Source organism: Notothenia rossii (genome assembly GCF_949606895.1).
Source record: "Notothenia rossii genome assembly, chromosome: 6".
Classification (NCBI taxonomy): domain Eukaryota; kingdom Metazoa; phylum Chordata; class Actinopteri; order Perciformes; family Nototheniidae; genus Notothenia; species Notothenia rossii.
This window is the reverse complement of record NC_136909.1, coordinates 75,023,299-75,038,665: the sequence shown is the minus strand read 5'-3', so window position 1 is coordinate 75,038,665 and position 15,367 is coordinate 75,023,299. Positions and strand designations below refer to the sequence as shown.

Below are 15,367 nucleotides of genomic sequence, written 5' to 3'. Positions count from 1 at the left end.
TTTATTCAAGAGACTGTCAGCAAACACATCATTTATCCTGGTGAAATTGTCTCAAACTGAACATAATGCAGTTATTTTTAATCAATATTTGAATAGAGTTATTCTACAGGGAGCTGTCAGTGCTGACAGAAGCAAAAGCATTTTAATGAACAACTTTATAGCCACTCGCTTTTGACATGCATTTATTTACTGCTTTTAGATCATGCATTCTCAACAATAGTTTATCTATTTGACCTACACCCTGGAAGGATGCAAGTGAATGAGTGTTGAATTAACTGTGCAGAACCTCAAAAGGGAGGCAACATGTTAAACAAATAATATGGTTTTTTTGGTTATCATCATCCTTACAAAATATATTTGTTTCTCAAAGACTTACCTTGCTAAACAAAGGATATAAATATATAATTTTAAAGACATTTTAAAATGGAAAAACATAATTTCCCCTTGATACATCACACCTTGAGGCTCTGTGAGGATTCCCTGATGATTAGATCAGCAATAACACACATTAAATTAAGCAATTCATGGTTTCTAATTAACAGAGAATTACACAGCCTTCAGCATGGCTGGATCAGATGGGAGGATTCTGATCATAATTATATCAGAACTACAGTGTGGGCATAGACAAGCCATGCAGAGGCACTTTAAATTGCCTTAGAAGACTTTTAGAATGATGGCTAAATTATCTTCTCAAAACCGATTTAATTGCGTCTAATCTTCATTAAAATTCAAGTTATTGTAATCTAAACATCTATCTAAAGCCCTCCAGCCTTTCCAGTCATTTCTGGTCAATTTGAACATGGTGTGATCAAAGATGAGTCTTCCAGCATGGCTGTAGAAAAGCTAGACTTGTTTAATATTGCCAAGGCAGCTTTATGGAAGCCATCAATAGGACGGGCCTCCCCCTCCTCACTCCACAGAGTTATTGATCGTAGTGCAGTTGACTTACACACACCACTGTAGCCAGCCGAGCGCAGAGCCACATCTCTAGAGTCAAGTGGTCAACAGCATTTTAAGTGAAGCCAACAGCACGTAATAAGCCAGGGAGAGCTCCATGTGCAGCCATACTGACCTCTCACCCCTCGAGGAAAGAGAAATGATGGATGTGTATTGATTGTGTACAATGCACTGTATTTAAGTGTTGGAGAATAAAGACATTGTGTATTATGTTGCCTGTACTAATTCAAACTAAATTGTGATCATGCTTATTGAACTGATGCCATCCTATTAGGATCAATATTCTTCACACTGAGCATATTTAAGAGCTTTTCTTGTTGAAATTCCCACTTTTGGGGCCGCCATATAGCTCACCATGGTAGAGCTGGCCCATGTATAGGGACTCAGTTCCCATGCGCAGGACCCAGGTTCGAATCCGGTCTGGAACCATGTACGCATGTCATCCCCTCTGTCTCCCCCTTTCAACACTGCGATCTTCAAAAAAGGCTAATCTGGCCCAATTTAAAAAAAAAGAAATTCCCACTTTTGGTGTAGCTGTTGGGGTTGGATTAGGACATTACTGCCCTCTAGTGGTGAACTGAGTCTATTACCAAGTGCTAACAATGTCAGTGCATTAAAAAACGGGTTGTCACAGTTTAAGGATATTACTATTGGTTAATAAGTCAACTGATAAACACTTTTTTTATTGCACTTAAGGATTTGTTTGCTTGTGAACCAGAGGATAAATATAGGACTGGCCATGTTGTTTGTTGTATTCTTAAATTAAAACATTTGTATGAAGTTCATGTGATGGATGAACCTCAAACCCTTTCGGCGCAGGTTCTCAACCTTTATTTTCTGAGACTCATGAACATAAAATCACCAACAACTGATGAAATGCAAAGCTTAAGTTTTACATGCTTAAAAAAAGATAAACCATACACATGACATATTTGCATATAAAGCCAATTGTGATTAACAAAGAAAATAACAAATATAGAAGGGACAACATAATTGCAAACATTGACAGACAACTTTGGCACTTAGCTGCAATATATTCTATGTCTGCTACCTAATTCAGCATTGCTGAAGCCTGACAATTAGCTGATAAACGTGTCAGATTTAGTTATCTGATCATATTGGCAAATTGATATAAAATATCTTAAAAATATATAGCTCTGAAAAAAATCTAATTTAATCTCTTTCAATTCTATCATATGGCCATGCATATTCAACACAAATATCCAGCAAAGATATCACAAGTGAAAAAATATAAAGACCTTTTTGGCATACTGTATATAGAAAAAAACAATATGTAGCAATATATATATATGTGGCTCTTGAAAAAAAGTAAACATTGCATTGAGAGTACTGGCATGGCATGCAGGTTTGCGGCATGTGCATATAGATAAGGCAAGAAACTGATATTTATAGAGCATTTCTATAATGTAGTAGTCACTGTTTCCTTTTCAGTCACTGCCGCCGCAGAACTTCAGTAGGAGCTTCTTGTAGTCTCCTGATGTGTCTCCCTGTCAATAAAACACATTTGTCAGTAAATCATTTAGATATTTGTCCCAAAAAAACAAATGTTGCTTCTAAATCATCCATGTGGCTATATGTACTAAACAGAATATATAATGATGAAGATACTTACAGAGATGTGCGTGTACAGCGACTTGCCGTAGTTTTTCACGTACTCCTGACGGATATCCAGCATGTCGACCTCAGAACGGGTGACCATGATCCGGATCAGGGTTGTGTCTTTGGTCCCAGCTCCCTGAAAAAAAGCACACACACACACACATACAATGAGAGGGAGGTAAATTAAATATAATGCTACACTAATCTAATTATATTTATCAAGCAAAAAAAGGGATATTCACCTTCATGGCCTTGTAAAGTCTCTCAGCGAAGTAGGCAGGTGTGTGCTTAATACACTTCACTGAAACACAAATAGTTATTTATTATCAACACAAGCAGTAAAGTGTTCACATTAATTTATTCTCTGTGTCCTTCTTTTTTAATAATAAACCCTTAATTATTATTAATATTATGAAAGAGCAACTTCTTACAATCACTGCAAGGTAAGTCGGAAAAGTGAACTATGAGAAATAAAACGTATGCTCACACACCATGAAAATATAACAGGAGGGCAACATTTAAAGCAGCGTTCATGAAAATGTCATATATTGTAACTCTCTTAAGGGTGTGTCACTCACAAGGACGAACCTATAGAAGATTATCTACTGAGCTTCTAAGCCTGTTTGAGGCACATGAACCTACTGGTTGAGTCTACACATTCTCAATAACATACTACCCCACTGCTAGCAGCAGGCAGCAGCTGTTTACACACTACCTGTCCAACACTGAATGGAAAACAGGAAATGTAAGCAACTCAAGGGAGAAGGTAAAATATCTAGCATTCAAATGTCAATGTATTTCTCTTTTGGTAGGGACTAAAACAGAGGTAAAAAGGAGAGTGAATACATGATTGATCATGTGGAAGGAAATATGGTAAACACAGGGGTCATAATGTTGCCCTATGTCTGCTTAATATTAGCTATAAAAATAGTTGATGTTAGGTCAGGGTTGCTTTTTTCAGTTTGTTTCTAGATGGGATTTGTGTGCCTTCAAAAAGCCAAATGAGTAATGCAGCTATAAAAAGGCACATTTTATTTTGAAAGAAATGCAAATAAGAAATGAAAACATTGTTCAGAGGACTGAAATAAAACACAGCATCAAAACCAATGGCAAACATTCCACACTGCACGTCAAACCACTTCAAAGTGAAAACGTATGGACAGATGGAATTGCACACGATAGGAAAGATTCACATCAAACACATCTAAAACAGAATACTGTACCATATATCTGATAATTGTTGGCAACATAAGGGGGAAAAGGAGATTATCCATTTGCCAGAACACCTTATTCAAAGATGAATTAACATAACTGAACAACAACAACAACAGGTAACACAATGACAATGGAAATGTCTGAATGGTTCAATTGTACGTCAAACATGTACTGTGGACACACGTCATTACATAATTATGCAGCACAGATTGTGACTCTCACGTTATCTGGGTGTATCCCATCTAAGGATATCCTTGAAAAGGTGTGTGTGTGTGTGTGTGTGTGTGTGTGTGTGTGTGTGTGTGTGTGTGTGTGTGTGTGTGTGTGTGTGTGTGTGTGTGTGTGTGTGTGTGTGTGTGTGTGTGTGTGTGTGTGTGTGTGTGTGTATCCTTACCCACTGCCAACATGCCACTCTCAAGGTCTCCGGACATCTCCCTTTCGATGCTCTTCTCTATATCTCTGCCACACATCTTCTGGTACTCCATAAACACTACACACACACACACATACACACAATCAGTAAAACTGCTACAAGGCACTACAGTTGCATTTGTGGCATGATACTCATTTAGATGATGCTTATTAATATGTCTCCATAGAGAATACCTGCTCTGAGATGAGGTTTGCTCCTTGCACACAAAATGGCATTAAACTTGGACTCATCTGTTCCCAGCTTGTTTTCTCCAGCAGCATACAGAGACTATAAGGAGAAATGATGTGAACAGATCAATACGTTGCATCAATCAATTTGTCAAGGTAAAAGTAATATGAGACCTACCAAGGCGCAGATAAATCACCAAACTTAAAATATGAATGAGTGAAGTGGATCATACCTGAGCATCTTGTTTAGCCAGAGAGAGGTCGACATGCTCACGTTCGTCACGATTACCCTGCAACATTAAGGAAAGCATAGTAATAAGCAAATGGGACAGTAGTTCCTGAGAGATATTTAGAATAGTAATCTATATATAAATCATATATATATATATATATATATATATAATATCCATACCTGAGCAAGGGAGATCAGGAGCCTGCGGAAGTGTCCGGAAGTATCCCCACTGATGGAATCCTCCAGTGTCTTCTTGTTTTCTGAAATGGCAGCAAAGATAAATGGCACAATTTAACAAACAAAAACATGTTCAAAACAAATACATACTGTTGGTTCAAGTTAGTAACCTTTGAAGGCTGATCATTAATGTTATATTTGTTGACTGAAATTTCTGAAATAGCTATTTTTTATAGCTTCAAATATGAAACAGCCATTATAACACTGGATTAATAAAGAATTAAGATGAATTTAAAACAAGAGCTAGCAGCTTGTCAGGCAAATACTGAAGATAGAATGACCATTACATTAGCATAACAGCAAACAACACAGATGAAACAAATACATAAAATCATAAAACTAATTCATAAAAGACTATAGAAACTAGTCCTTATTGACTTTAGGTGAGACAGATTCTTTGCTTAACATTTACAGTTTACAAATGTTGTGTTTGTACCCACATTAAGATAGACAGAGATTATCTACTAAAGGAATAACATTTCCAAAACAGTGTTGTGGCACCGTGGGATAAAGGAGATCACAACAGCCCCGAGGCATCTTACCCTGTTTGTAAATGCGGTTTATCTCCTTAATTTCAGCGTTGGAGCGAGAAGACAAGATCTCTATCAGACAGGCTTCGTCGGTTCCGGCTCCCTGTTAGGAAACAATAACAACCTAAAAACCTCATCTTGGCCCTTTTTGTTGAAATCCTTACATAAAACTACTACTAATAGATGTATTTACTTTACTGTATAAGAATGTAACATATATACATACTTTAAAAAAAGGCTCTACAATGCAAATGACATAATAACAAGAAATATAAATCATTTGACTTTGACGATAAGAATGTGCTGAGAAATGAGTTGTGTTCCTAAGAATGTACCTTGATGGCACTGTGGAGCTCAGAAGCATCCAACTCAGCGGGGGTCTTCAGCGTGATCATGACCAGCTTCCTAAAGTCTCCAGACAGCTCTGAATGCAGGTCCTTGACCAGATCCTGAAAATGGAAACTTGGTAAGTATAACTCAAAACCATCATTAACTGCTGATGTGAAAAACAGCAAGAAGCTATGAGCTATAATGAGCTCTGAGGACATCCAATCCTCCGTTTCACTGGCAGTCCCAGCACCTGTTGTCTCTTCGTCACCACCACACTCTGCTAGGAAATCCACACTGAGCCACATGTCATCATGTATTGAGGAAATGTGTTTGTTTTGAAAACAACTGGGTTTTTTCCAAAGTAAATAAACTCTTGTAGAAAAATGGCATCACATTAGCAACAGATAGACGTATCATTAGGCATAAGAGTGTTACCTTGCCATAGGCAGTTTTGTAGGATCGGAGCAAAGGCACACGCTGCCTGTTGGAGCGATTCCCCAGTAATTCGATGATGGCTTGCTCGTCAGTACCTGGGTAGATGGGACCGCAGTTTCAAATCAGAAACAGACAAAGAAACATATCTAAATATCCAATTTCAAAAATTTGATAAATACCCAAAGCAATGGGAATGGAAATATAGGCTGTCCTCGCCTCATGGAAGTCTTTGTAAGCTAACAGTCAATGCAATGCTTTGACAACTTTATTGTTCTCACACTGTTTCTATAGTATCTTTGTCCCTTCACAGAAATGTGCATTAAGGCAGAAAGAGCTGTAATTGTTTTTAAGTAAGAAAAAAGAAAAACTGTGATTACAATTGTGATAGGTGTGAATATACAGTTTCCTACTGGTCAGTTTTCAAAATAATTAAATAAGTCAGCACAAAGTTAAATATAGATAGAACACCACTTCCCAAATGGACAACATCCAGAACCTGGAGGATATTATTAAGCTCTGTCCATAGCACTCACCAAAGCCCTTCATGGCTTTCCTCAGCACCTCTGAGTCTCTGAGTGGGTCAGCTCCAGGGAAATCCTTGATTGTTCCCCTGAATCCTCTCTGATGTAACAACACAGTGACATGTTATTTAACAAAAAATGAAAAATGCATTTTGGCATAACATTTTGTTACAGAGATCTATACAAAGATAGATGTTTACTTTTTTGCTTTCAGTGTGTCTTACATTGATAGGTGGAGCTATTGGCATGACTCCTCCTCCTCCTCCGTAAGCTGGCATGGATGGATTTGGTGAAGGGGCCTTTGGGTAACCTGGTGAAGGTGCTGGTGCTCCTCCATACCCTGGCATGGGTTGGTTGGGTTGGGGTGCACCAGGGTACCCGGGCATTGGCTGGCCAGGCTGGCCAGGCTGACCAGGCTGACCAGGGTAGCCCATCCCTTGGCTTTGGGGGTGTTGCATGCCTCCTCCTGGCTGTGGGTACAGGCCATATGACTGTTGGTTAGGGGCGGGGGCACCATACCCGCTGGGCTGAGCAGCAGGTGGGTACCCCCCGGGGGCTTGGGCGTACATGGATGGGTTTGGAGTAAAACCCCCCATGCTTATAGGGGTCTGGTGGGCCTGTGATTTAGAAAGATTGGCATCGCATAAAATGTGTACAGACGTTTGAAGATTCATTAATGCAAAGCAGAGATAGCCGGTCACACCTTTTTTAGATTAGATTTAGATGCATTTATTATATTTATACAATTGATCGAATAATAACGCCTCTTACTTCAGAGGAAAAACTTTGGATAATGTCCTCATGTTTGAAACTTTTTCCAGTTATCAAAGTATCCAAAAAAAGTGTGGCCATGTTATATAATAGGATGGAAATGCATGTTAACATATAATTATAAACAAGACAATGACTCAGAAAAGAAAAGGAATGCAAATTAGATTAGATTGATAGGTTTAAAATGAATTAAGTAAATGACAGTTTTTCTCATGCGGAAAGAGAAGCTGACAGAGAAAATGGCGATGCTGAGGGTTTAAAGAAGACAATGTTTTGGAAAAATCTTACCACAAAGTGAAAGTCTGTGATATTCCATGAATAGCTGTGTAACTAATTATTACTGGGATATTCAACGCAATAATCTGATGATGTTGCATCATACACATATTTCAAAAGAAAATTGGAAGAAGGTTTTTTAAGGCTAAACTCACCATGCCAGGGTTGTATCCAGGGTTGGATAAGTTGCCAAGACCAATGGAGGGGTATCCACCAGCAGGGCCCCCGCCCCAGCTGCCTGCAGCACACAACAAAGACAGAGCTGTTCAGAAGAGTTTAGGACGCATTGTGCGACTACATGCCTGATATAATTTAGAATACTAGACAGGAAGGACTGCTCTTAGTGGAACTTCCTTTTTCTCGTGACCCAACTAGTTAACGTGTAGGTGAAAAGGAACAAGACAGAGAATGGGAGTACTATGTGAGGGACTGACTGTGGGAATTGCTTCACCTAGCAACGAAGACATTGGTTTGTTTTTGGCGGAAAAAATTCCACTCTTTTAACTATAGGTCTCATGATGCCTGTGGCCTAAAAACACGAGATTACTGACTGCCCCTTTCTATGATAGGCTACAAAATACCTTAACTCTCTGTTTTACTAATTTTCGCTCTTCTACAAGTATATATAAATCCTCTATTGTGATTATCTGCTAGATGAGAAAGTAGGCAGCTTTGGCTAACACATTTCCCACATTTTGAAATCTTACTTTATCATAAGCAGCACAATAGCTTACCTTGAGGGGGGGCCTGTGGGTAGCCTCCAGCTTGTGGTGGGTAGCCTCCAGCCTGCGGAGGGTAGCCACCAGGCTGCTGAGGAGGATAGCCACCCGGCTGCTGAGGAGGGTAACCACCAGGTTGTTGAGGAGGGTAACCACCAGGCTGTTGAGGAGGGTAACCACCAGCCTGCGGTGGGTAGCCTCCAGCTTGGGGTGGGTAAGCTCCAGGCTGAGGTGGGTAAGCACCAGGTTGTGAAGGGTAAGCCCCAGGCTGTGGTGGGTAACCGCCGGCCTGAGGGGGGTATCCAGGGTAGCTCATGGCTTTAGGAATAAAAGTGGACTGTCAATCAAAGGTCTGCCAAAGATGACCAAATAATATGTGTTTTTATCTGTTGGTAGGACAGAAAGAAAGAGAACAATGCTGTTAATTTGTGGGAAGATTTCCTTTTTAGTTGGTAGTTTCTCTTTAGAAAGTCAGCATCTGTGAGTTGCTCTTTTTAGGGCTTCCAAAGTGTCTTGCCTTAGATGTCCAAGTCAAACAATGCTGACTTCATGACAAGGTCAATTCATTCTGTTAACCTTAGCCGTTTCTCAGTACACTGTCATGTGTGTTTAGTCCTGTTTACCAAAAATGACACCCTTAGTACAATGACATAGCAGAAAGAGAGTTTAAAAATTCACCCAGCTCTAAACCAAACCCTCCTTAAATTTATTCTTTGACAAGGCGGAAACAATCTGAATTTTCCAGAGCTGGGGCAATTCTATAATACGATTTAAAAATATAGAGCCGGCATAAATTCATTTTAGAAGGACAATACTAGTCTGTTCTACGTGTTTCTTGATTCTGTATTAAAAACATGTCTGCACTCCCCAGTCTTTTTTTTTTTATGTAGCAACGTTCTGAAGTGTCACTGTAATCAATCCAAATAATTGCAAACAGTTGGTTCCAGGGCCATTGGGTCATAGACAGTATTTGTTTAGTGGTGGGTTGGTGAGGAAACTTTCTTTTTGGTTTTAGCCTAACATGAAATGCCCTTGCTCCAGTATGCCTACTTGTTCCATGGTAAGACTGACTTAACAGGTTCACAGTTCCTCTGCTTTGCATTTTATGGACACAGAAACAGACATGGCTGTGTTTGAATAGGCACACAGAGCAGGGAACCTATGAAATACAATGTCCAATTCAATAAGATAAAAGCTTTTAAGGTTCAGCAAATAAATAACGTATTATATTTCCTACTTTCAGATTCTTGTAGGAAAAATATGTCAATATAGAGACAGCTTGAGTGTTGTTTTTAACCCATTCATCCTTATGCCCTAAATCTAGTGCCTTTCTGAAACACATTTGGTCACAACACATAGTTTCACTTCTTTAGGGTCAGATGGTTCAGGTTTAACACAACCCATTTCCTTGCTGTTCAGGTGAAAACATCTCGCATTATAGCGCATTTCCACTACAGCGCGGAGCGCTTCAAACTGTGAGAAGCTGTGGCTTTACAGAAACACAATGCACGTGCGAATCTTAACACCAATGTAGGCAACAGCCATAATGTTAATTGCTTAGGGAGTAAAGAATTGTAAAGTTTTGGGGTAAAATGTGTTAAAAATAACCAAAGTCCACAATATGGGGCAATAATACCTTCCAAATGTGTGTTAAGACAGTGTCTTTAGCTAATCGTACCATCTTGCTCCATTGTGTTTTATTGCAGGGTGTGTCAAGTTTACTCCGTTTTTTTTTTTAAAGATCGGCGAAACATTAATGACTGATTAATTTACTGGGGTAGTGAGAACACTGCACAGATAGTTTAACAATATGCTAAACAGTCAATAGAATAATTAGTCAATGGAAAACAGACATTAATCTGGCTTGTGTGTAACACTTACACAACTTTCGTTTTTAACCGAACGCTAGCTTTTACAACGCGGGCTTCAGGCCTGTAGCCTACTAATCTTCAATCAATTTACATAATGTGGCTGTATCTGCAGTGCTCTGAGCTGTAACTAAGCTAACCTAGCTAGCTGGTTAAGCATAAATAAGCTGTCGATATTAAAGCAGCACACTGGAGCAAAAGGAAGACGAGGATTGTGTAAGCTTAAATGGTTAAAGACACTGGTAACTATGCATTGGTAGGCTAACGACAGCGCCGAAAACAACAGAGCAACGACTACAAAACGATTACAAAAATAGTTCCCACTTATCCACACATAACTTGTAATGTAAGCTAATAGGCCTATATCATTTACCATTCTAGCTCGGCCTGAATAGTTGTTGGATTTTAGCACTTACTTTAGTCTGCTTGCAGTCTCTTCCTGGAGGACGTAGCTCTCTATTAAGCAGCTTCAGTTCTGTCTGTACTTGACTGCTGTGGGTGGGACTCAGAGTTTCCATTTAAAGAACCCAGCCAGATGTCTGACCGTCACACTACAGCAGTGACACATACAGCTGTCCTGTCACCACCATGTGACAATAACAAATATGAGTTAACCATACATACCTGGCCATCAATGGCATGATGGAAAATGTGACAGACCGACCTCACCTATATGTTCACAATAGGTATTTTATTTCACAGGCATGTTGTCAAATGAATTACCACTAACATGATGGTCTTTAGGTCTACTGATCCACATTTACGAATGATTAACAATCAGATTATATAAAGGGATACATGATATATTGGTTTAATTTACGGAGGGGGCTCTGCAAATTAAACCGATAATAATCATAAAATCAATTTGTATCAGCCCTTTTATTCACAATTATACTAAACGCTTTAAAGAAAGTAAAAGTAGATAAAAACACGTTTTAATGATTTTATTAAATGCATTGTGACTGGTTATTGTGACTTGGCTGTGATCATAACCTATCAACACTAATGAGGAAGGGATATCTTTATCTGTCACTGATCATAAGAAGGAAACTGAGTAACCCTTGAGTAAAAAAACAAGGAAGCTGTACACACTTCAGTTAGGAATTACACAACTGTGCTGTCTGTGTGTGTGAAATACATTTGACACAAGAGGGAGCCAGTCTAAAGGTTTTCTCCACACTACCTCGGTTTCTACCAATAAAGTGTATAAACTGTCACCTAGCGGGTGTCTTGGAGTATGCGAGGCGCTCAATAAAGAGGCCGGGGCCTGGTGTTAAATTATTATTAGCATTTTCTAATAGTATGTGCCTTACTCACGAATGATCCATTTCTTTATTTTGTTCCATTATTTTGCAGACGGCTGATCAACTTTTCTGACAGAATTTGGAATTGAATGAGCTATGGGAGAAACACTGTTTACCTAATGTTAAGCCTTTACTAAATTAGCATAAGTCACAGGGACACTCCAAATAGTAGTAAGGTGTCTATCACTTCTAACCATAAATAAACAAAACACCTATCATCCCCTCTCCTCCCAACACCGACAAACAAATGTTATTAGTACCGTATCGGAACCGTACTAGGTTACTAGTAGCCTACATGGCATCATAAGGCTGAAAATTATGATTATGTTTAATTATGTATTACAATTGTTTAGTTTCATTGGCTAAGTTGGCAGAGTATATTAACCTTGGTGAAAATATCTGATGGATTTAATGTCTAGAAGAGCCAGATGAACCATTTGTCTCATCCAGTGGGCTGGTCGTGAATATTCATCCGAACTAATCGCTGATTGGTCTGCGTGCTCTGTGACGTAGAGCCGTCCTCATTACATATTCAAACAGCCTCTCTCTGCCCCGCTGCAATAAAGGCAGATAGCTGACCATGGGGAGCAGGGGAAAACTTTTTATACTGACATGTTAGCGCAATGACTTTTGAGTAACATCTAACTGGGACGAGGCTCCCGGCGTGAGGAGGACAGGGCCCTTTACGGGGATAAAAAAGGAGCACTTGCCATCTGCCGGGGAACGAAAAGCAAAGACGGCAAAAGAGTTGAGACCTGTCCAAGAATCAGCGGTGGAAAATCCAGTTTAGCCATTTGAATTGAAAGATGAGCTTGTTGTCTGCCATAGACACGAGTGCCTCCGTGTACCAGCCTGCGCAACTTCTCAACTGGGTCTATCTTTCCTTACAAGACCCCCACCAGACCAGCGCCTTTGACGCATTCAGACCCGAACCCAACTCTTCCCACCCGGATCTCAGTTTCAGCAAGACTCCCGCAGCGGCGGAGCTGAGCTCGTCCCTGAACTCCAACTATCTCAACAACTTCTTTCAGCTGCAGCGCAATGAGGTGAAACATGCATGCATACATATCTGGAGTTATTAAAGTTTGTGAGATTTTGGTTGAATTGACTAATCTATCGCAAGCAACCGCGTGATCTGTTGACTGTGCAGCAAATGTTTTAACATACAGTATGGGCTATTCTGGTAGGATACACTAAACCGCCATGACATTTCTAACATAGACAACAATTAAATGAATCTTATTTAATTAACATTTCAGGGCCTTTTGTTTATTGTTTAAACATATAAAATAATGTATTCGATTCTTAATAAGTACTGTATTGTCATTCTTTCACAAGAAAAAGCTTGGCTTAAGAAGAGCCCACTGTAATATTATTATAAATGAGGGAAATATGAACATCATGATTCCATAAGAGGTTGGCCTTATCAGTACACAGTGTCTCTATAAACGTACTGATTCATTAGTTATACTTTAATTGCAGGAATATTATAGGATTGTTTGGAATCAATTGAAACTTATTAAAGCTTGATCTATAAATAAAAAGTGAAATAGCTAAATATCACAACAAGGTTTCTAAGTATACAGAATTCAATTCCTTGTCCCTAAGATGTTATTGAATAATTCAGATGAATTACGGTTGAACCTTAAGGGAAAGCTGTTGAGCAAAACTATGTTTTAATCAGATATGTGTGTGATCAGAGAGGTAAAGAGGGACAGATGGAAATAGACTGCCCTGCACGCCTCTGTCTGGTGAGAGAAGGCCACTGCAGCCTCCTGCTGAGGTCTGCTGCCTCTCTCCTTCAAATAGACCAGGTTGTGCAAACAAAATCCATCCTTGTTTACATTTTGACTATTTTTGTAGTGCAGTGTAATTTTAGGGGCAAACATGCAGATAATGTATGCATCGGGCTAACCTGATACTGCAGACCATACTGTGCAGAAAGGAGCCCCATCGCCACACCCACACATACATACATACAGCACACAGGAAAACAAGCACATACTGTGGGCCAAATGGCAGTGTAAAGACTTTAAAGCAAGCCTCCCAGTGTGTTGAATAGACTTTAGTTCAGTTCCTTAGATCTATGTTACTTTGACGCTATGTGTTGGAAACTGCAGGAAACAGAAGAAGTAGATGGATGGTGTATTCACCTTCTAGAGTAGTGTCCATTATTATGGTGGTAACCATAGAGGCCCTTTGAAGTTATTTAACATGAAACAGTCCTCTGAAAATTGGGTGTGCACATTATACATTACACGCAATTGTGTAATGCCATTCAATCCGCATGAGTAGTATAAGTGTTTCAAACTGAGGGAAGACGTACAGTCTGGAAACGGTTTAAGGGGTGGGGGTATTTTGCAACTTACTTTACATGCTAAGCCAAGTAAAATAAACCTCTGCAGAGATTTGATGATGAGATGACTAATGCAGAATGGTTGTTTTTGCAGTGAAGGATCACACAACAGTCCACTTAAATTATAATAGAATAATTGGTTGTTGATCTGAAACTCACACAAATCAATTGTGCGTACCACAGTCTGAAAGCAGATATTTCTTTCTCCTATGAAGACGCATTCTTAAATGTGACTTATCAACATGTGTATTTATTCTGGATTAATCTAACCCTGTAGTCATTTCCTGTGGGATGTATTATACCTCAAATCAGCACGAGACACCAGTACCCAGTGTATGTGTGACACTGCAGTTCAGTACCAGTGTCCTTAAAGTGATACCAATACCAATGGTACCAATTTGATACCAATCATGTTAATGGAAGCATTCAGTTTCCAACACAACTTCTTGGCTATGATCAAAACTGTATAAAAAGTGTTTTCTTCCCTACATCTTGATATAAAAGCGATTGAATACAGATATTGTTTGACTGAAAGTTTCCATATCTTTTGCTGCTAGATTATTTTGGTTAATACACCAATTCACAGCCCCAGTGAATGCTAATGATACCAGTTAAGTCCTCATCGTCCAGGCCACTGCATACATTCACATCCATCGCCACACATATACACACACAACCTCCTGCTGAGTCTCTCACTCACTCACTAAGTCACTTACTCATTCACTCACTTTTTCACACACACACACACACACACACACACACACACACACACACACACACACACACACACACACACACACACACACACACACACACACACACACACACACACACACACACACACACACACACACACACACACACACACACACACACACACACACACACACACACACACAAAATAAACAAACCCACCATTAGCAGATGTGTGTGAAATCAGTTTCCTCTGGGCTGACAGTAGAAGGTTTTAAGCCAAACTGAAGAAATATGAGGAAGACTAAGTTAGCAAAGTGTTCTGTTTTATATTTGTTGAAATAACTTTACAACCTGCACTAAGAATTAAGTTTAGCAAAAACAAAAACATGCACATGTCCACAAGGAGAGATAACACAGTAATACACTGAGCTGAAACACATGGCAGATGGAAAACTTGAGAAACTACGAGCCGTTATGCATGATTTATGACGACTACATGAAATAAATGAACATGAGTTTTAAAGCTGGAGCTGGTTTGCAACACAATCTCACAGCCCGCAGATAAAGATTTGGCGTTCAGCCCTGGCCAAGTTGCCAAGTCTAAGGTTTCTGCGCTGTGCAACATTGAACATCTACAGTAACATTATTTCCCAGACATAAAACTGTGACTGAAAAAAAGACATATCCGTCAGCTGACGAT

At 39.4% G+C, this 15,367-nt stretch overlaps 2 protein-coding genes across 10 annotated transcripts in view; one reads left to right on the top strand and one right to left on the bottom strand.

The window, feature by feature from the left end:
* Positions 1 to 1,744: 1,744 nt before the first annotated feature.
* Positions 1,745 to 10,881, bottom strand: anxa11a (annexin A11a). 3 transcript variants are annotated; one of them, XM_079688352.1, is made up of 15 exons: positions 10,728 to 10,881; positions 8,459 to 8,761; positions 7,880 to 7,962; positions 6,902 to 7,294; positions 6,690 to 6,777; positions 6,157 to 6,251; positions 5,727 to 5,840; positions 5,404 to 5,494; positions 4,805 to 4,884; positions 4,626 to 4,682; positions 4,399 to 4,492; positions 4,187 to 4,282; positions 2,820 to 2,878; positions 2,591 to 2,713; positions 1,745 to 2,465 (listed from the first exon to the last, which is right to left on the bottom strand). In XM_079688352.1, the coding sequence occupies exons 2-15, from the start codon at positions 8,757 to 8,759 to the stop codon at positions 2,406 to 2,408; spliced, it is 1,734 nt and encodes a 577-aa protein (XP_079544478.1). In that variant the 5' UTR covers positions 8,760 to 8,761; positions 10,728 to 10,881; the 3' UTR covers positions 1,745 to 2,405. The 3 variants fall into 3 exon arrangements, with proteins under 3 accessions (XP_079544478.1, XP_079544477.1, XP_079544479.1); XM_079688351.1 differs by having other exon boundaries at positions 8,459 to 8,829; positions 10,728 to 10,880; XM_079688353.1 differs by having other exon boundaries at positions 6,902 to 7,147; positions 8,459 to 8,829; positions 10,728 to 10,880.
* A 1,276-nt stretch (positions 10,882 to 12,157) lies between these two features.
* The window catches only part of zcchc24 (zinc finger, CCHC domain containing 24), a 31,616-nt gene continuing 28,406 nt past the window's right edge, over positions 12,158 to 15,367 (top strand). For 6 of the 7 annotated variants that reach the window (XM_079688360.1, XM_079688357.1, XM_079688356.1 and 3 more), the window contains exon 1: positions 12,158 to 12,661. In XM_079688360.1, coding sequence (XP_079544486.1) covers positions 12,422 to 12,661 — 240 coding nt within the window. In that variant the 5' untranslated portion in view covers positions 12,158 to 12,421. The remainder of the gene's footprint in view (positions 12,662 to 15,367) is intronic. The other variant, XM_079688359.1, reaches the window with a different exon arrangement.

Bases quoted from the DNA above. Each gene is read 5' to 3' on its own strand.
- anxa11a (XM_079688352.1), bottom strand. From the start codon at position 8,759: ATGAGCTACCCTGGATACCCCCCTCAGGCCGGCGGTTACCCACCACAG. The intron at 7,295-7,879 runs GTGAGTTTAGCC...TCTAAATCACAG, and splicing joins CTGGATACAACCCTGGCATG to GCCCACCAGACCCCTATAAG. The intron at 5,495-5,726 runs GTACATTCTTAG...GTTTCCTAACAG, and splicing joins AGCTCCACAGTGCCATCAAG to GGAGCCGGAACCGACGAAGC.